Source organism: Lipophrys pholis (assembly GCF_963383615.2).
Source record: "Lipophrys pholis genome assembly, chromosome: 18".
Taxonomy (NCBI): domain Eukaryota; kingdom Metazoa; phylum Chordata; class Actinopteri; order Blenniiformes; family Blenniidae; genus Lipophrys; species Lipophrys pholis.
The window spans coordinates 26399952-26420270 of NC_137646.1; the positions used below are offsets into that span (position 1 = coordinate 26399952).

The 20319-nt window shown below is 48.6% G+C and overlaps 2 protein-coding genes across 3 annotated transcripts; both read right to left on the reverse strand.

Moving 5' to 3' along the window:
• Positions 1-1397: 1397 nt before the first annotated feature.
• On the reverse strand, positions 1398-6350 carry LOC308123608 (acidic leucine-rich nuclear phosphoprotein 32 family member D-like). 2 transcript variants are annotated; one of them, XM_080486167.1, is made up of 7 exons: positions 6134-6350; positions 4172-4321; positions 3027-3149; positions 2758-2944; positions 2604-2686; positions 2440-2506; positions 1398-2119 (listed from the first exon to the last, which is right to left on the reverse strand). In XM_080486167.1, exons 1-7 carry the CDS (start codon positions 6185-6187, stop codon positions 2040-2042), a joined length of 744 nt encoding a protein of 247 aa, XP_080342293.1. In that variant the 5' UTR covers positions 6188-6350; the 3' UTR covers positions 1398-2039. The 2 variants fall into 2 exon arrangements, with proteins under 2 accessions (XP_080342293.1, XP_080342294.1); XM_080486168.1 differs by having other exon boundaries at positions 4947-6140.
• Positions 6351-10560: 4210 nt separating this feature from the next.
• Positions 10561-18277, reverse strand: sh3gl2b (SH3 domain containing GRB2 like 2b, endophilin A1; the record flags this gene model as incomplete). The annotated part of the gene is made up of 9 exons (XM_080486162.1): positions 18158-18277; positions 14054-14122; positions 12991-13063; positions 12727-12870; positions 12515-12648; positions 12278-12436; positions 11657-11760; positions 11452-11582; positions 10561-10757 (listed from the first exon to the last, which is right to left on the reverse strand). Exons 1-9 carry the CDS (start codon positions 18200-18202, stop codon positions 10561-10563), a joined length of 1056 nt encoding a protein of 351 aa, XP_080342288.1. The 5' UTR covers positions 18203-18277.
• Between the last annotated feature and the right edge of the window lie 2042 nt (positions 18278-20319).

The following is a 20319-nucleotide window of genomic DNA, read 5'->3' on the forward strand; positions in this document are numbered from 1 at the left end:
GCTTTATTTTCTACTCCTAAAAAAACTTTTTAGATTTAAAGTCAATAATTTTAAATCTTCAAGATTAATAAAAACCTTTAAAACTACATTGTTCTGTAGTACATGTACAGAACAATGTGTAATATTTATAAATGTATAGAATACATCTTTAGTTTCTCTCTACATGCTGGAACTATAAAAGCCCCATAAAGAACCAGGGTGACGAAGACGAGGTTCTCCGTCCGTCTAAAGAACACGAAGAGTTTGAAACAGAACCGTTCTAAAGAGTTCTGATCAAATTCTAACTTCTTTATTTTGTTTAAAGTTTCCTGAAGAGAAAATAAAATAAAAACCTGCTGCTGCTCTGGAGGCTCGACGGGCTGATCGGAGGAAATCCTGGAGATGAAACCAGACACCGAGAGGAAGAGGAGAGAGAGGAGGGAGGAAGAGGAGGAGAGAGAGAGGAGGGAGGAAGAGGAGGAGAGAGAGAGGGGAGGAGGAAGAGGAGGAGGAGAGAAAGAGAGGAGGAAGAGGAGGAGGAGGAGAGAGAGGAGGGAGGAAGAGGAGGAGGAAAGAGCGGAGGAAGAGGAGGAGAGAGGGAGAGGAGAGGGGGAGGGGAGGAGGAGGGAGGAAGAGGAGGAGAGAGAGGAGGAAGAGGAGGTGGAAGAGGAGGGGGAGAGAGAGGAGAGGTGGAAGAGGAGAGGAGAGAGGGGAGGAAGAGGAGGAGAGAGAGAGGAGGAAGAGGAAAGAGAGGAAGAGGGGGGAGAGAGAGAGAGAGAGAGGGGAGGAGGAAGAGGAGAGAAGAGAGAGGAAGAGAGAGAGAGAGGATCAGAAGAGAGAGAGAGGAAGAAGATGAAGAGGAGGAGAGAGAGAGGAGGAAGAGGAGAGAGGGAGGAGGAAGAGAGAGAGAGAGAGGAGCTACTAAGACCAAATCATTTTCCCATCTTCACCACTTGGAGTCTGACTGTCAGAACCATGTGACCACAAGGGGGTGCTGTGGGGTTCTAAAGCTGTGAGGTTCTAAAGCCGTGAGGTTCTAAAGCTGTGAGGTTCTAAAGGTGAACTTTGACCTGGAAACACAAACAGACTTTGTCTGGACCAGTATTCTGCTCCAGTCCAGGTACTTCGTCCGTTTCAGTGTCCCTCAGCTTGAACTTGACCGGGACACGTCTGTTGTCCTGGTCAGCAGGTCGTCCTCACTGAGGGGAGTTAACAGGTCAACATGTGTCCTGGAGGGACGTGTCCAGGACAGGGTGGAGCTCTGACCCGGTCCTCACAGGTTCTACTGGATCCTGGCTTTATAGCACCGTCAATTAATTAGAAACAGACGGATTGAAACCTGAAACCTGAGACCCGGGGGGGGGACGGGGGGATGGGGACGGGGGGACGCCCAGCGACAAGAAGCAGCCACACGGATTCAAAATGTTAAGATTTTATTTACAAAGTCCTTTTTGTTTGCTTTTTTTGTTGGTTTTTCCATTTAACTTACAGAAAGTAAAAAAAAAAAGAAAAAGGAAATCAACTAAAAAGTGAAGGAACGACACGATCGCCACTGAGATAAAGAACAGGGGATGAGAGAGAGAGAGAGAGAGAGAGAGAGAGAGAGAGAGACCCCCCCCCCAACAGAAAGAGAAAAAAAGTCAAACAAATTCTCTGAAAAAATATTTCTTTTAAAAAGCTCTGTTGTTAAAGACCAGAGGGGAGGGGGCGGGGCTTAGCTCCTCTGATGACCTCACAGAGGACGCCGTGATGTCAGAGGGATGGGTTTCATCGCAGTCGGAAACAAACAAAAACAAACTTCAGGTTAACGGGCGAAGACCAACGTTTCCGTCGTAAAACCGCAGAGGGAGGAAATTAGCTTCGTTTTTTACCAAATGCTAACGGCTGCTAGCGTGTAAAAATGAACGGGAACTCAAAACTAGTTTTTGGCGGGAAAATGCGTGTTGCCCGTTTTCGTTCTTTCCCTGAGCTGAGATGTTTCGCTAGCGCGGCGCGTGCTAGCGGTAGTTTCAGAAGGGGGAGGGGCCAGGGCGGTGGGAGGGGGAGGGGCCAGGGCGGGTTCAATCGTCGTCTTCGTCTTCTTCTTCGTCCTCGGCGTCCCTCTTCCTCTTCTCACCTTTGACCGGAGACGAGCCTTCGTCTGTCGGGGGGCGAGCAGAGCGTCAAACAACCCACTTCCTGTTCTACTACAAAATAAAAGCTTTCCCACAAATCAGGCCTGCCTCAATGATTTTAGGTTTTTCCCGACTTTGTTTAAGATTAATCACAAAACACCTCACTTGTACTTTAAGGATTTAATTTCTTTATTATTTTAATTTAAAGTACTTTTACAAATTTCAAAAAGTAGTTTAGTTTTTTTCACTAAAACATCAAAGCAAAATTCAAATTTCACAATATTTTAGGGAACAAAAGGTTAAACTTGTGAGACGCTACTCGGGGGGAAAAAAGAAAAGCACCGACCGTTATCTTCCTCGTCTTCTTCGTCATCGTCATCCTCGCTGTCCACGTCTCCGTTCACCTCGTCGTCCTGCCAACCACCCCGCCACAGTAAACACCAACACCTTCTGCTTTCGGTCACTTTAAACAACTTGTCCCCCCCAGAGGACACGACCAACCAGACTCACGTCGTCGTCGCAGCTGTCGTCGTCATCGTCGTCTTCCGCCGCCACGTCTTCGTCGTCGTCTTCCTCCTCCTCCGACTCGCCCTCTACGGAGAATAGACGCCGTTAGCGAGCACACTGTAGCATCGAGGTTCCTCGCCGCGGCACAACGCCTCACCTTCTTCGTCGTCGTCCTCGACTCCGTCGCCCTCGCCGTCGGAGTCGGACGCCTCGCAGTCATCGATGTCGTAGCCGTCCAGGTAGGTGAGCTGTGGGAGGAGCTTGAAGATGGGCTCGCGGTAGTCGGCCAGGTTGGTCACCTCGCAGTTGAACAAGTCCAGACTCTTGAGCTGCGGCAGCTTTTTCTGTCGGGACGGGGACGGGGACGGACACGTTAACTCACACGGCTCTGCAACGGGACGCTGCGGCGCCATTGACTCCACCCACCAGCGGCTCCAGCGTGCTGATGTCCTTGAACTTGTTCCCGCTCAGGTTGAGGTGCGTGAGGTTCACCAGCTGCTCCGCCAGAACCTCCAGGCCGCCCGATATCCGGTTGTCGCTCAGCTCCAACTGCAACACAGAGTCTGGAACTAAGAAACACCCGAGACACCAAGGACCCGAACCCACTAGACGCCTCAGACAGAACCCACTAGACGCTTCGGACCGAACCCACTAGACGCCTCAGACAGAACCCACTAGACGCCTCGGACCGAACCCACTAGACGCCTCGGACCGAACCCACAAGACGCCTCGGACCGAACCCACAAGACGCCTCGGACCGAACCCACAAGACGCCTCGGACCGAACCCACTAGACGCCTCGGACCGAACCCACAAGACGCCTCGGACCGAACCCACTGGACGCCTCGGACCGAACCCACTAGACGCCTCGGACCGAACCCACAGGACGCCTCGGACCGAACCCACTGGACGCCTCGGACCGAACCCACTGGACGCCTCGGACCGAACCCACAAGACGCCTCGGACCGAACCCACTAGACGCCTCGGACCGAACCCTAACCCACTGGACGCCTCTGACCGAACCCACTGGACGCCTCTGACCGAACCCACTAGACGCCTCGGACCGAACCCTAACCCACTGGACGCCTCTGACCGAACCCACTAGACGTCACTGACTGAAACAAGTGGACGCCATGAACCGAACTGACCAAGATGCCTTGGATGGAACCGACACCTTGAACCGAAACTAGACGCCATAGACCGGACCGACTGGACGCCACGGCAGAAGTTTTATACTGCAACAGTATGAAAACAGTATCTGTTTCCATGGATACGGTAAAACACCATGTTCGGCCATTAGTGGGTGTTTCTGTTTACAGTGGACTGTTCTCCGCTGCGTGTGGTTTCATTACTAAAAACAAACAGCACCAACTAGTGGGCAAACAGGGAAACTACACCATTTACAGTTTCTGCCATTTCTATGGAAACGAACATCGTTTAACGTTTTTATAAAAACAAAAACGGCGCGTCGTCACTTGAAACGTTGTGTGATCGGCCCCTGACCAGCTCACGCCCGGCGTTGTCATGGAAACACCAACAGGCTTGTCGCCGGCGTCCCGGCTGCAGCCTCACCTTCTTGAGCTTGTCCAGTTTGGGGATGCCGGCCACGCTGGTCAGGCCCACGTTGATGAGACTCAGCAGCTCCAGGTTGGAGAACTCCGCCGTGATGCCCTCCATCTTGCCGTCGCTGGTGCGACAGTTATCAAGAACCAGCTCCTGGACCTGCGGGGGAGGGGTCTGACATTAAACCGCTCCTAACAAAGACTTTAAGCATCAGCACATAGATATATAGATATGACCATATATGGAGTGAGATTTATTCACCCAAAAGCAGTAAGAAATGGAAAAAAAAACAACAACTTGAGGGGAAAAAAATCTAAACTGTTGAAGCGTCAATCAGCCCTGATAACTAGTTAAAAACACTAAGAGTCTCGCAATACTGAGAGACTAGTAATGAGTTTAGTAGTTTACTCATTTTAAAGGTTCAATACGTTTTGGGTCTTTGTTTTACATTAGTTCACAGCTAATCCCCCCCCCCCCCCCTTGTTAACCAACCAACCAACTACTAACCCACTCACCAACACTAAATCCCCCCCCCCACCCCCCGCTTGTTAACCAACCAACTACTAACCCACCCCTGCTGCTTGTTATCTAACCAGCCACTACCCCCCCCCCTCCCCCCGCTACTTGTTAACCAACCAACTACTAACCCACCCCTGCTACTCGTTAACCAACCAACTATTAACCTACCCATGTTGCTCATTAAACAACTGTCCCCAGCTGCCCCCCCCCCCCTCCCCCTCCGCACCACACACACACACACACACACACACACGCCGCCGCTAACCTAGCTTCGCTGCTAACACGCCGTTAGCCTCCCGCGGTTTCCATCACCATTCCCCGGACACTGGTAGTAAACTCAGCCCGGGAGCGAACCCCCCGCTGCTCGGCGGGTCTGCAGCGACGACCCCCGGCTCTTAACCCAAAGCAAATCGGTAATACTCGGCAACTCCGCGGCCATTAGCCAGCTAGCGCGGCTAACGCGGCTAACACGCCGCCGGCTGCGCGCCCTCAGCGGGGAGGAGGCGACTAACCCCTGGAGACGCGCCGCCATAAACAAGGAAATCACACCGCAACGTGGAGTCAAGATAGCGGCCCAAAACACCCACCTCCCCTATAAAACGTCCATTTAGAGAATAAACACGCTTTTATCAACAATTAAAGTGAAAAAAACGCCTTAGAAAGCGGAAACTGACAGAACGAGTCCGCTCGTTGTGAACTAACGCAGCCGCAGGGACTAGACGGCTCCCGGAGACACGCATTTGTTCACAGGCGAGACTCACCTTGATTCTAAAACACGCAATTTCCACCAAAACGTCCGAAGCGAAAACATTAATCCTGTTTACGTGTTTATAATATTTACTATGTACTAACGAAACGAAGCGCGGGCGGTAAACAACTGGTGAAGTTGGCCTCAGGTTCGACAGTTAAGGGAACTTTAACATATATATTTTACTCAGTAAAAAAAAAAACTAAAAACACTAAGAACTATGGAATCTGGCCTTTCGGGGATCGTTTTTATAAAATAAACTTAAATAGTGACCGCGATCGAAGTTTTAACTTGAAGCCTTATTTATGGATAAAAACTGTTATTTTAGAATAAAGACTAGGAGTCAGGATCGTTGCAGGTCTGATTAATAATAAAACAACTAAAAGTTTCATTCAAACCGGAGAAAAAGTTAAAATCGGATCATTTCGGTGAAAAAAGACTTTGGTGAAGTGATACGAAGCGGCGTTGTTGACTCCCGGCGGGAGGCTGACTTCACCGCGCCGAGCTGCGGTGAGGAAAATGTAGATATTAAGACTTAAGATGGTTTAAAGAAGCATTTTAAGATGTTTGGAGGTTTTCGAAGGGCTGCAGGAGGCTGCCATGTGCTCACCCGACCACCCCCCTCCATCACCACCACCACCACCACCCCATTCTCCTCCTCCTCTGCCGGGGACCGAACACCTAAACCCGGGCGCAGCGCTCACCTCTGACGGGGAGCGGTGCCGGAGCTCCAGGGAAATCCTCTTCATCATTTCCATGGCCGGTTTGCGGTGTGCGGGCGTCGGGGTGTCTCCGGGGGTTAAAGGGTTATAGGGTTAGACGGTCTCCTGTCCTCGCTCTCCGCTGCAGCATCAACACGCGGTTCCTCAGTCAAGTCAGCGGGTCTCACAGTGCTGCGCTTCCGCCTGCGTCCTGCGCAGTAAGAGCGCGCGGGCGGCGGGAAGGAAGTGGCGCGCTGAGTGTAAGATATGCGCATGCGCAGTGCGAACCGGACAAACTACTCTCTGATCGATAGACAGTAAGATAGATAGATAGTGTTCTAATGTTAGTTTGTGTAATTGTGTTGTGGTTTTTGCATATATAAGTGAGATAGAGCTCTCTCTCTCTCTCTCTCTCTATATATATATATGTGTATATATTTACTGCACTTCATATATATTTGATACCATTTTGTCTTTCATTTTTGGTGATTTTAACTGTTTTAATGCTCATTTTGTTTGCTAAATCTGCATTTGTTTGCAGTGTTTTCGTGGCCGTTCAGTGTTTTCACTGGGTGTTTTGTACGTTACTGCGTGAGCCTTTATTTCAATATTCTGTTAAGATATAGTCCTTCTTCCGTGAGTTTCGGTACCATTTCACGTGTCGTTCTGATGATGCCCGGACACACAGACTGTCTCAAGTTTTTATTACATCGTAGTTCATCTTCACGACAAGCAGTTTTACATACAGACGTCTTGAGATTACGCCGTTCAACACGAGGAGAGAAACACAGAGTTAGGCCCCCCCCCCCCCCCCTACAACCCCCCCTACATCACACCGATGTAGTGACGTTAATACAGGTGCTAATAAATAAATAAATAAATAAATAAATAAATAAATAAATAAATATGCAGCGTTTGTACATACTGACACACATTTTATACATACAGGTTAATATGGGCGGGGCCTAAATGTTAGCAGGCGGAGCCAAGATGTCAGAGGGCGGAGCTAAAATGTCAGCAGGGGGAATTAAACGTCTGCAGGAGGAGCCTAAAACGTCAGCGGCCAAACCTAAAACGCCAGTGGGTGGAGCTATAAGGCAGTAGGCGGAGCTTTAAATTATAGTGGGTGAAGCTAAATGTATGCAGGTGGCGCTGAGCGTCAGCGGGTGGAGCCTAAAACTTCACAAATCGGTCTGTTAGCGCTCCAAAAAGTCTTAAAGCCCCAACCTTACGCAGTTTCTCTAAATGTCTCCGAAACTTTAAAAACGTCCTTTTCAACAATTCCGTGCGATCGCTGGCTCCTCCTGCGAGGTTCAGCACAACCAGCCGGAACGTTTCCGGGTTTCACTCCGAACTCGTGGTCAGGTGATCGGCAGGGGAAAAAAATGGCGGGAAACGGCGTACAAGTTCCTCATTGAGGTTAGAATCCAAGTCACCATCGAAGGCAAATCAGCACGAAAGAGAGAAAAGAAGAACAGGATGCAAAAGTAATATCAACAATCGAGAAGAGAAAGAAAGTCCTAACGCACTTTGTAACTTTTTCTATTTATCGTGATTTCTGTAAAAAAAGACCCCAAACGAGAGCGTCTGGACACTTAGCCGTTCGTTAGCATGCGGCTCACAGACGTTCCACAGGCGGACTCGGACGAACAGGGAACCGGGAAAGCAGAATACTTGAACGTAGCTGAGCTCCCGTCGCTAACCTCCACTGGGCCGGTTGCGGCGGAGCAGTGACGACGACGACGGCAACGACGCAAACAACCGCAATGTTCGGATTCACACCGGGTCAGAATCACTCCGCGACCGCGGCGGTTTCACCCGTGTGCTTTGGCAAATGGAAGAAATAGACGTACCGCGAGCTAGCTAGATAGCCAGTTGGAGAATAAGTACGTTGTTTTTTAGCCAGTTCGCTCGCTGTTCTTCAGAATCACATATCTGGCCAGCTAGCCAGCACGCTAAACAGACTGCTAGCCTGCGATATAAACATTACTACATACATTGAAGATAGCTAGCTAGCTCGCTAACTCTTTATATATAAAGTTGTCGATTGTGAGCTAGCGAGCTAAATAAATAGCGAAACGTGTGTTGAATTGCTGGTTGGAAAGCTAGCTATACATCTATTATGTATACAGATCGCGAGCTAGCCTGCTCTTCCAATTGAATTGAAACGTTGCATTTTTATTGTTAAATCATCATTTATTGCCTCGGTATTTAATATTCTATCACAGAAACTGCAGTCTTCCTTCGTACGGATACAAGTATTTATGTTTTTGGGGAAAAAAAGACGACGGAAGCTTCAGAGTTTCTCGTCCTCCAGCGAGACGCTTCTAAAAATAGGTTTCCTCTTTACGCAGTCCTCGTAAAAAATTGACTCGTAACACTTCCGATGTCACCGCAATACAAATATCTGGAAGTACGCAGCGAGAACGTACGGAGTCTGAAAAAGTGTAAAACTCGACTTTCTAAAATGAGTCAAGGTGATTTTGAGCGAAGAACAAAACGTTTCACTTCCTGAAAGGGAAAGTCGGCAGGCCGGACGCTAAAACTCCAGAAAAGATGCGACAGATAAACTTCATCTCAAAGTAAACCGAGTATTCCGGACGAATACTTTTCCTCCGCGTCGAGATTCTGCGCGTTCCACGTAAGACGAGGTATTCAGTATTCAGGCACTAAATACTTTTACTCTGATCAACACGACATCACCAAAGCGCAGGTACGGGAATGTGACGAAGCAAACGGTTAGCTGGTTAACGACCTCGCTGAATTTAGCCATGCTAGCACACATTCCTGCTGGTATACGACGACCTGATCTAAGAAAAACGTCACGAGTTCAATACTGCGTAATACTGCAACGTCGCACATACACACATGCAAACAGCGGGATTTCTGTGGGACAAGAAACTGTATACCAAAGTTCCTAGCTAGCGTAAACCGAAATGCATTTACGAGATCAGATGGATGTTCAGTAACCGAAAAGTACCGAAAAGCTAAAAGAACTCCGCCCACATCCAAGAAAGTTGGAAAAAGAATCCGCGATTTTTGTCGCAGCGACTCTCCGGACTGTTTGAGAATCTGTCGCAGCGCGTTAGCGAAACGTTAGCTTTACCGTATACGGAGTGCGAGCCGTACGATGTTCGTGGGAATGTTCAGGTGGTCCGAGAGTGACTCTAAAACCTGAGAGAGAATGTTCTGATATCGTACGTTCCACTATGGAACAATCGACCTCTGGCGGAGCCCCGCCCCCGAATGCAAACGAACCAATCGCGTTCCGACTACCAACTGCGCCAGAACGAGAAACGACGTCAACATTTGTTCCAAATTACAGCAACGACTTGTAGAATCTGATCAATCCAGTTGCATGATATCCTTCACGTGATGCTAGCAGCGATGAGCTTCTTTAAGCTAGCCACCTAGCTTACATCCATGCCTGTAACTTCCGCGGTTTCCCGTCCGCGTTGTTTAAAAGTTTACTCGTAGTTTTCCATCCCGAGCTTGCGGACCTTCCTGAAGGCTCCTCGACAAAAAAAAAAAGTTGTGTTAGCCTCAAAAGCTGTCTCGCGCTTGTAGCGGTTTCTGCGCTAACTGTTGCTAATGTAAACACGCAGTCGGCGGCGGCCGTTTGTCCAAATTAGCGGCAGTAATTAAGGGGGGCGGGGCTTAGCCAAAGGTCAGCTCGAACAGCTTGTTCGAGTTAGCAATGGTAACTAAGGGGGGGGGCGGGGCCAATGGTCAATTCCTGGAGACACTTTAAAGAATGTCCACAAGTTTCGTAACATTCCGAACATCAAACCTCCAGAATAAAACTTGACCGGCGTCTGGAAAGTTAAAGTCTTCCCAGGATGGAACCGACGTGTCTCCCAAACGTTGCAATGGAATTCTGGGGCTTTTCCACAAAGTTGAGTTTGGTGACCCGTTACCAACATTCCCAACAGTTACCGACACGGACCTAAAATGTGTCCGAAGCTCGAGTGGAATCCAGAACGTCACCAGCAACTTTGCCAAAGTTGTGGATTCGTATCAACTCAGGAATGTTGGCAACACTTGGGAACGTGAAGGATGAAAGTTTCCAAAGAGAACGGCGCCGTGGCAAGAACGGCGCCGCGGCCGATGAACCTCAGGAGAAGCAGAAGAAGGCAGGCGGCGGCAGAAACGGGACGACAGCGTTGAGGGGAACCGGGTCGGATTGGATCGGAACGCCGCCGAGGGCAGGAACGTGTGCCGGAACAGGAACAGGTCGACACGCACACACAGACACACACATGCACGTAGAGCGACGCCGCGGCCGAGGCGACGGGTCGTAAAGCCCGGCGCCGACTCTTCGTCTTCTCCTCTCACGCCGGACTCCTCCTCGCTCTCTCCGAGGAGAAGAAGAAGATTCAGGCGTGGCGTTTCGGTATCGGCGGAGGGAAGCGGCCGTCAGAAGCGGGGAGCTAGCGGGGCAACGGTACCAAGATGTCCACGTAGTTGATGGGGAAGAAGCCCGACTGGCCGTTGGCCACGCCCTCGTACCAGTTGTCGTCGATCTGATTGGTCAGTGTGATGATGTCGCCCTCCTTGAAGCCCAGCTCGCCCTCGTTCTCTGGCTCGAAGTCGTAGAGCGCTCGGCAGCACGGCTGGTCCAGGGGGGCTACGGGGGGAGGGGGGGTCAGAGAGGGGGCGGGGTCAGAACATGGAGCACTTCCTGTCTGAGTACCAGTCTCCTGCTCCTTCAGCCCTGATTGTTCCGGCTGTGTCTTGTTGGCGTGTCGAGTTCCAAAGGTACAATCTGACAGAATAAAACACGATGGAGCTTCAAACATCCCAGATAATCTCACCTAATCTCTGCTAATCTCATTTATGTCAGTTAATCTCACTTCATGTCACCTAATCTCCGCTAATCTCACCTGATCCTGGTCTTATCTCAGATAATCTCCACTAATCTCAGATAATCTCACATCCTGAGCTTGTGCAGTGAGAGTGCAGGTGAAGCAGCTCAGGTGACTGATATCAGGCGAACCACCTGTTTCCATGACAACGCCACTCCGACTCCGTGGGAATGGAGAAAACTTTTTAAAAACACTTCAACTCTGTTTCCATGGAAACGGGGTGAAACTGTGTGTGTGTGGTTTCCTTGTTAAAACAAACAACAGCGCCAGCTAGTGGACCAACATGACAACGACACCGATTTCAGCTTTTCTGCCGTTTCCGTGGAAACGGACACCGATTTCACAACGTTACCAACCAAACTGAATTGAAAAGACAAAATGTGTTTTGACGTTGTTGTGTAAACGCAGCCTGGGGACGGAGCGACGTGATTGGCTGCTGGGCCTCTGCTCCTTCACCTGGCGAGCGCCCGGGGGACTTGGCGGAGTGGATCCCCCCGTTGTGGCTCTCGCTGGGGGGCAGCAGCTCCAGGGTCATCCTGGGCTTCGGGGTGTACTCCTTCCGGGGCCGACTGGACACTTCCTTTATCCTGCCGGGGGACAGAGTCGTCAGAACAAGTGGGCGGGGCTTGCTGCTGGAGTGGGCGGGTCTATGGGGCCTTACCTGTCCTCCATCTTGCTGGAGAGCTGCTGGAGGATTTCTGCCGACCGGCTGTGATACTCCAGCTGAGCCTGGACCAGCGCCGCGAGCTGGCTCACCTGCTCAATCTGCAGCAGACACACACACACACACACACACACACACACACACACACACACACACACACACACACACACACACACACACACACACACACACACACACACACACACACACACACACAATGCTTGGCTAATGCTAATCAAAGCTTATGTGGTGAACGTTAATGCTACATACATGTATCACGAGTAATGAGGCTCCTCCCCTCCTCCACCTGTAAACAGGAGCTAGGTGTAATGACAACTGTTGGGATAGCGGTTTTAGATAATGCTAAAGCTAACAGTGAGCAGGACAGAAACTCCTGGAATTGTTTTGTCTCGAGACAAACGACGTTCTCAAAAGGACGAAGGGAAGCTAGCCTGGATTTAAAGTCGCTAATGCTAACGGCCAATGCTGATGCTAATGCTACATACAGCTTGCAATCGGTAACTGTTTACGCTAACGCTAGATCCTTTGATCTCCGCGACTGTTCACACAGAAAAAGTAACGATCCTCGTGGCGTTAGCAGGAAGCGGCGAGCCTCACGTCGCTCTCCAGCAGGTTGAACATGCTCTGCTCGGCGATCTCTTTGCTCTCGTCGAACTTCTCCAGCGCCTGTTTGATCTCGTCGTCCTGGACTTTCCCCTGACGCTTCTTCTTGTAGTCAAAGTCCAGGCGGCGGCCCTCCATCTTCTTCAGGTGGTGCTGCGGCGGCAGGAGAAGCTCGTCACATTCAGGCGTCACCGCCGCTCGCCGCCGCCGCTGCCACTAGCCATCACTCACCTGGATCTCCTTCAGGTCTTTGTCGTGGAGGTTCTGCAGCGGGTCGATGAAGTTCTGCTTGACCTCCATGTCCAGAGCGTCCTTCACCTCGCCGAGCTCCTTCATCGCCTCGCCGGCGTCCAGCAGCGCCACACCTGGGATGCAAAACACCACGGCACGTTACGAGAAGCCGCTAAGGACAGCGGGGAGGGGCGGCGCGGGGCGGTACTGACCGAAACAGGACTCCTCCCCCAGCTCGCGGCCGAACTTCAACATGGCGTCACCCAGAACGGACTCGGCCTGCGGGTAGCCGGGGCCCTTCTCCTGCCCGCGGATCTTTGACATGGTGCTGATCATACTGAGCCTCGCTCTGGACGCTGCAGGCAGGAACACCGTCAGGCTGTGTGTGTGTGTGTGTGTGTGTGTGTGTGTGTGTGTGTGTGTGTGTGTGTGTGTGTGTGTGTGTGTGTGTGTGTGTGTGTGTGTGTGTGTGTCACCTGGGTTGGGCTGGAGGTACTCCGTTGTCTTAGTCATGATGTCCAGCACCGCCCTGCTGGTGACGTCCACTTTCTGCAGGAAATGTTCACAGCAAAAGATTTGTTCTAGAGATGCACCGATACCACTTCTCAAAGTACCGATACCACTTCTCAAAGTACCGATACCACTTCCCCAACGTACCGATACCACTTCTCAAAGTACTGATACCACTTCTCAAAGTACCGATACCACTTCTCAAAGTACTGATACCACTTCTCAAAGTACCGATACCACTTCCCCAACGTACCGATACCACTTCTCAAAGTACCGATACCACTTCTCAACGTACCGATACCACTTCTCAAAGTACCGATACCACTTCTCAAAGTACCGATACCACTTCTCAACGTACCGATACCACTTCTCAAAGTACCGATACCACTTCTTAAAGTACCGATACCACGTGTCAAAGTACTGATACCACTTCTTAAAGTACCGATACCACTTCTTAAAGTACCGATACCACTTCTCAAAGTACCGATACCACTTCTTAAAGTACTGATACCACTTCTCAAAGTACTGATACCACTTCTCAAAGTACCGATACCACTTCTCAAAGTACTGATACCACTTCTTAAATGTACTGATACCACTTCTCAAAGTACCGATACCACTTCTCAAAGTACCGATACCACTTCTTAAAGTACTGATACCACTTCTCAAAGTACCGATACCACTTCTCAAAGTACCAATACCACTTCTTAAAGTACTGATACCGGTGCTAACCTTTAGATACTGGCCGATAACGAGTACCGATACGAGGACTGTGCTTTAGCTACTGATGATACTGTGTACCGATGAGTACTAACTTTTAGCTACTAGCTGATACCGAGTACCGATACGAGTACTAACCTTTAGCTACCTGCCGATATTGAGTACTGACACGAGTAAAACATTTGTTACGTAGCATCTCGAAACAATGAAATAGCCTCAGAAGTTTGATGGTTCACGATCATTTCAGCAGGTTGGAGTTCCAGACTGCGATCAGGAGACACGCCCACGTAAAGATCCACCATCACTGACCTTCTCCATCTCTTTGAAGTCATCGTCCAGCTTCGTTCCCTCGGCTCCGCCCACTTTCTCGCTAACTTTCTGCAGGAACGAAGGAAGAAAGAAACGGTTAACGTTTGGTCCTCGTCGACACGCCAGACTCCCTGGAGAGGATTCAAACTGGAAAATAACAAGTGGAAGAAGAAAAACTGCAAAATTTGGACAAACCAGCATTGGAGATAACGAAATGTAACATCTCAGAGTTCTGCTGAGGGCATTACGCTGACATCTAGTGGTGAGCAGTGACATTACATCTAGTGGTGAGCAGTGACGTTACATCTAGTGGTGAGCAGTGACGTTACATCTAGTGGTGAGCAGTGACATTACATCTAGTGGTGAGCAGTGACGTTACATCTAGTGGTGAGCAGTGACGTTACATCTAGTGGTGAGCAGTGACATTACATCTAGTGGTGAGCAGTGACGTTACATCTAGTGGTGAGCAGTGACGTTACACTGACATGTAGTGGTGAGCAGTGACGTTACACTGACATCTAGTGGTGAGCAGTGACATTACATCTAGTGGTGAGCAGTGACGTTACACTGACATGTAGTGGTGAGCAGTGACGTTACACTGACATCTAGTGGTGAGCAGTGACGTTACATCTAGTGGTGAGCAGTGACATTACATCTAGTGGTGAGCAGTGACGTTACATCTAGTGGTGAGCAGTGACGTTACATCTAGTGGTGAGCAGTGACATTACATCTAGTGGTGAGCAGTGACGTTACATCTAGTGGTGAGCAGTGACGTTACACTGACATGTAGTGGTGAGCAGTGACGTTACACTGACATCTAGTGGTGAGCAGTGACATTACATCTAGTGGTGAGCAGTGACGTTACACTGACATGTAGTGGTGAGCAGTGACGTTACACTGACATCTAGTGGTGAGCAGTGACGTTACATCTAGTGGTGAGCAGTGACATTACATCTAGTGGTGAGCAGTGACGTTACATCTAGTGGTGAGCAGTGACGTTACATCTAGTGGTGAGCAGTGACATTACATCTAGTGGTGAGCAGTGACGTTACATCTAGTGGTGAGCAGTGACGTTACACTGACATGTAGTGGTGAGCAGTGACGTTACACTGACATCTAGTGGTGAGCAGTGACATTACATCTAGTGGTGAGCAGTGACGTTACACTGACATGTAGTGGTGAGCAGTGACGTTACACTGACATCTAGTGGTGAGCAGTGACATTACATCTAGTGGTGAGCAGTGACGTTACACTGACATGTAGTGGTGAGCAGTGACGTTACACTGACATCTAGTAGTGAGCAGTGACATTACATCTAGTGGTGAGCAGTGACGTTACATCTAGTGGTGAGCAGTGACGTTACGGAGGAGAGGAGGAGTCTGTGACACAGAATGTTTCTCACAAATATAAAAGTACAAAAGATACAAAACAAAGAAAAAAAGATCAAAGAAGATCGAATATGACAGAAATAAGAACAAAGTGATTCTGTTCGATTCTCCACGACTGTCACATGACTTCAGTGTGTTTTGGTTGTGCAGCTGCTCCTCCGGAGGAACACGGTTCAATTCCTGACCCTTCCTCAGGAGGAACATGGTTCGATTCCTGACCCCTCCTCAGGAGGAACATGGTTCGATTCCTGACCCCTCCTCAGGAGGAACACGGTTCGACTCCCAGACCCTCCTCAGGAGGAACACGGTTCGATTCCCGACCCCTCCTCAGGTGGAACACGGTTCGATTCCCGCCAGGAGACGAGCCGCAGTGCAGACGACACCAACCCTCTGCATTATTTAGACGAAGCTGCCGGAGCCTCAGTGGAACGAAACGCGTCACTGCTGTTCAAGAGAAGTTTCACCGTCACATGACAACAATTTGAAACCAATGTCGTTTTCCTGTTGGTCCTCTAGTTGTGTTTTCACCGTTTCCATGGAGACGGAGCATTTTCAAAAAGTTACCCTATCCCTAACCCGTTTCCATGGAGACGGAGCACTTCAGAAAAGTAGCGTTTCCCCTGTTTCCACGGAAACGTTGTTGAAGCTTCTTTAGAAATTTGTGTTTCCGTTTCCACGGAGACTGAGGATTTTCAAAAAGTTTAATTTTCCCTCATTTGAAGGGAGACAGGTTGAAAGTGTTTTCAAAAAGTTAGAGTTTTTCCCCGTTTCCATGGAGACCGCCTCAAAGCGTTTTCAGAAAGTTGTGTTGTCCTCATTTCCACGGACACGGAATCGAAGCGTTTTGAGCGCAAAAGTTTGTAAACTTCCTGTCGAGACGAAAACAGACGAGGAAGTTCAGTTTTAATCCGTCGCTCATGATTAATTCAGTCTGGAGTCGCGCTTCTCACACACACACACACACACACAGCTAGCGCTGCTCGGCACGCCTGATTGGCCGAGGCACGTCTGAGTGGGCGGAGCCTGAGCCAACACTGAAGAAGAAACAGACATGAAAAAAAACTTCTCGTCCAAAACCAAAACCCAATTTACGTTAGCGAGCAGCGGGTTCACGTTAGCGAGCAGCAAGTTCACGTTAGCAAGCAGCGGGTTTACGTTAGCATTTTTTTGGATTAGCATGATTTCGCCGGTCGTTGTACGATGTTAATATTTACAGAAATGTGACGATACTACATAATTTCGGGATGAGTGGCGCCCTCCAGTGGTTTTATTAAATATGGCAGCAGCAATGCAGGAATGGAGAGAACGACGGAGGAAAAGTTCAGTTTGACGTGATACAAACTGAAAACAGGAGCGAAGTTCCTCATAAAAAGATTCTTTACTTTCATAAAGTGACAGTCGAGTTATTAAAGAGGAAAGATGGAGGGATGAAGGAGGAAGGACGGAAATAGGAAGGATGGAGGGATGATAGACAGATGAGGGATAAAAGAGATAAAGGAGGAATGATGAAGTGATGACAGAGGGCAGATAGATGGATGGAGGGATGATGGAGGGATGATAGATGATGGAGGGATGATAGAGGGATGATAGATGGATGGAGGGGTGATGGAGGGATGATAGATGATGTAGGGATGATAGATGATGGAGGGATGATGGAGGGATGATGGGGGGGTGATAGATGGATGGAGGGGTAATGGAGGGATGATAGATGGATGGAGGGATGATAGATGATGGAGGGATGATAGATGATGGAGGGATGATAGAGGGATAATAGATTGATGGAGGGATGATAGATGATGGAGGGATGATAGATGATGGAGGTATGATAGAGGGATAATAGATTGATGGAGGGATGATAGATTGATGGAGGGATGATAGATGATGGAGGGATGATAGATTGATGGAGGGATGATAGATGATGGGGGGATGATAGAGGGATGGAGGGATGATAAATGATGGAGGGATGATGGAGGGCAGATAGATGGATGGAGGGATGATGGAGGGATGATTGTGGGATGATAGATGATGGAGGGATGATAGAGGGATGGAGGGATGATAGATGATGGAGGGATGATAGATGATGGGGGATGATAGATGATGGGGGGATGATAAATGATGGAGGGATGATGGAGGGCAGATTGATGGATGGAGGGATGATGGAGGGATGATTGTAGGATGATAGATGATGGGGGGATGATAGATGATGGAGGTAATATAGATGACGTAGCCATGATGGAGGGATGATGATGGAGGGAATTCCCTGTCGCGTGCGGCAGCCAATCACCTGCCCCCGCTGTTACGTAACATTACATCCAAACCGGAGCGTGTGCGCGCGTGCACGAGCGCGGGGGTCTACCCTGCTTAGCGCGCGCCCCCGCACGAAAACACCGCGTGAAACCCCAAAACATCACCAGTAAACCCGGATTATAACCCCGAATTACACCGTTTTCGTCCAGAACGCGACTCACGGACACACGCGCGAGCGCGTGGATCGATAAACGAAGAGTCCTGTTCTGGATTTAACGTTGAAAATGTCGCGTTAAACGTAAAAAACGTTCAACATTTGTTGTCTTAGTCTCACTGAGGCTGATGCCTCCGGACGGGAGATGTTTACTTCACGGTCCATCCGTTTTTTTCACACTCGCTCTCTTTGCACGCGCCAATCAAAATGCGATTAAAAAACGTGCGATTTGCATAAAGGTGTTTTATTTCTCACCTGCGTGGCTTTGTGGAACTGCTTCTTAAACCCCGCCACGGACATCTTCGGTTCGAGGAGGAGAAGAAAAGCAGCTTTTTCTGTTTTTTTATTGACGAAAATGAGACGCGACCAGGCGGAGGGATGGAGGCGGAATCAGGCTGAGCTGCAGCCCGATAATAAACCCTCCCGTGAGGCTCCGCAGCCTCCGCAGCCTCCGCAGCCTCCGCTCTGCTTTTTAAAAATAGTTTTTAATGATTTTGTGGGAGACGGAGCGACCGAACCCAGCGGGATCTATTTCCACTGTGAGGACAGGCGGAGGGACACAGATCGTCTCAGGACGCGATGAGTCACCCGGACCGGAATCTGAAGACTGGAACGAATACAAAATAAGTAGATTAAAAAATAAAGTTTTTTTTAAAATAAATAATGAAAAAATAAAAAATAAAAAATTCACAAACACACTACAGACTACGACTAGGGACGAGTCGATACCACTGTATTAACGGAAGAGCTCAAGTACAAGTACTAACCATAAGCTACATTATACCAAGCCTTTATACCGATTATAATAATAATAATAATAATAATAATAATAATAATAATATTTTTAACACAGTACTGGTATCAGTACTCCGTATCGACAGGTAGCTAAAGGTGACTACTGGTATCGGTACTCGGTATCAGCAAGTTGCGAAAGGTGACTACTGGTATCAGTACTCCGTATCGACAGGTAGCTAAAGGTGACTACTGGTATCGGTACTCGTTATCAGCAGGTAACCAAAGGTGACTACTGGTATCGGTACTCATTATCAGCAGGTAACTGAAGGCGTTTTCTGGTATCGGTACTTGTTATCAGCAGGTAACTGAAGGAGTTTTCTGGTATCGGTACTTGTTATCAGCAGGTAACTGAAGGAGTTTACTGGTATCGGTACTCAGTAGCAGCAGGTAACTGAAGGAGTTTACTGGTATCGGTACTCAGTAGCAGCAGGTAACTGAAGGAGTTTACTGGTATCGGTACTCAGTAGCAGCAGGTAACTGAAGGAGTTTACTGGTATCGGTACTCAGTACCAGAAGGTAACTAAAGGAGTTTTCTGGTATCGGTTCTCATTATCAGCAGGTAACTGAAGGAGTTTACTGGTATCGGTACTCAGTAGCAGCAGGTAACTGAAGGAGTTTACTGGTATCGTTACTCAGTAGCAGCAGGTAACTGAAGGAGTTTACTGGTATCGGTACTCAGTACCAGAAGGTAACTAAAGGAGTTTTCTGGTATCGGTTCTCATTATCAGCAGGTAACTGAAGGAGTTTTCTGGTATCGGTTCTCATTATCAGCAGGTAACTGAAGGAGTTTACTGGTATCGGTACTCAGTAGCAGAAGGTAACTAAAGGAGTTTACTGGTATCGGTACTTGGTATCAGCAGGTAACTAATGGGGTTTACTGGTATCGGTACGAGCAGGTAACTAAAGGTGAGTACAAGTATCGGAACTTGGTATCAGCAGGTAACTAAAGGTGATCAGCGTCTCCATGGCAACAGGCGCTGATCTCCTCTCCCATCTGCTTTGTACGAGACGTTTCCACGCAGTTTGGGGGATTTTTTGTTTTTAATGTTTTGTCGGATCGTTAATAGTTGGAGGAACTTATTCCTGAATGTTCCTCATGTTTTAAAGTGTTTTTTGTGTTCATGCTCCCGACGGTGCAGGACGAGGAACTCGCAGAAAAACACAATTACAATAATAATATTAACAATTAAAAATAACAGTAACATGAAACGGCCGTCTGGGATAATAATCTTTGCGCCTCGCCACGAATGCACAAGACTAATAAAACTGAACGGAGAAATAAATTAAAATAGAATATAACAGTGTAAGAATAAAACAAGAAAGAAAGAAAAGTTATCGTTTCTTAAATCCCTCAAATGAAAAACTGGACTTTTTCTGTCTTTATTTCACTTGTTTGGTTCTTTTACCAAAATATGTGTTTAAAAGTGAGATTTTCCCTTCAAGACTCAATGACGGACTCATCTTCCACATAGAGATGATCTTTGTGTGCGTGTGCGCGTTCCCTGTGACGTCATCGCGCTGCTCCGCTCGTGCTTCACTCCCATTAATTGTTTTCTGTGCGAATTCTACTTGTGACGTCACACAGCGAGCAGCAGGGAGAAATAAAGAGAAAAAGAAGGTTT

Bases quoted from the DNA above. Each gene is read 5' to 3' on its own strand.
- LOC308123608 (XM_080486167.1), bottom strand. From the start codon at position 6,187: ATGGAAATGATGAAGAGGATTTCCCTGGAGCTCCGGCACCGCTCCCCG. The intron at 2,945-3,026 runs GTGGGTGGAGTC...CCGTCCCGACAG, and splicing joins TCAGCACGCTGGAGCCGCTG to AAAAAGCTGCCGCAGCTCAA. The intron at 2,687-2,757 runs GTGAGGCGTTGT...TATTCTCCGTAG, and splicing joins CGAGGACGACGACGAAGAAG to AGGGCGAGTCGGAGGAGGAG.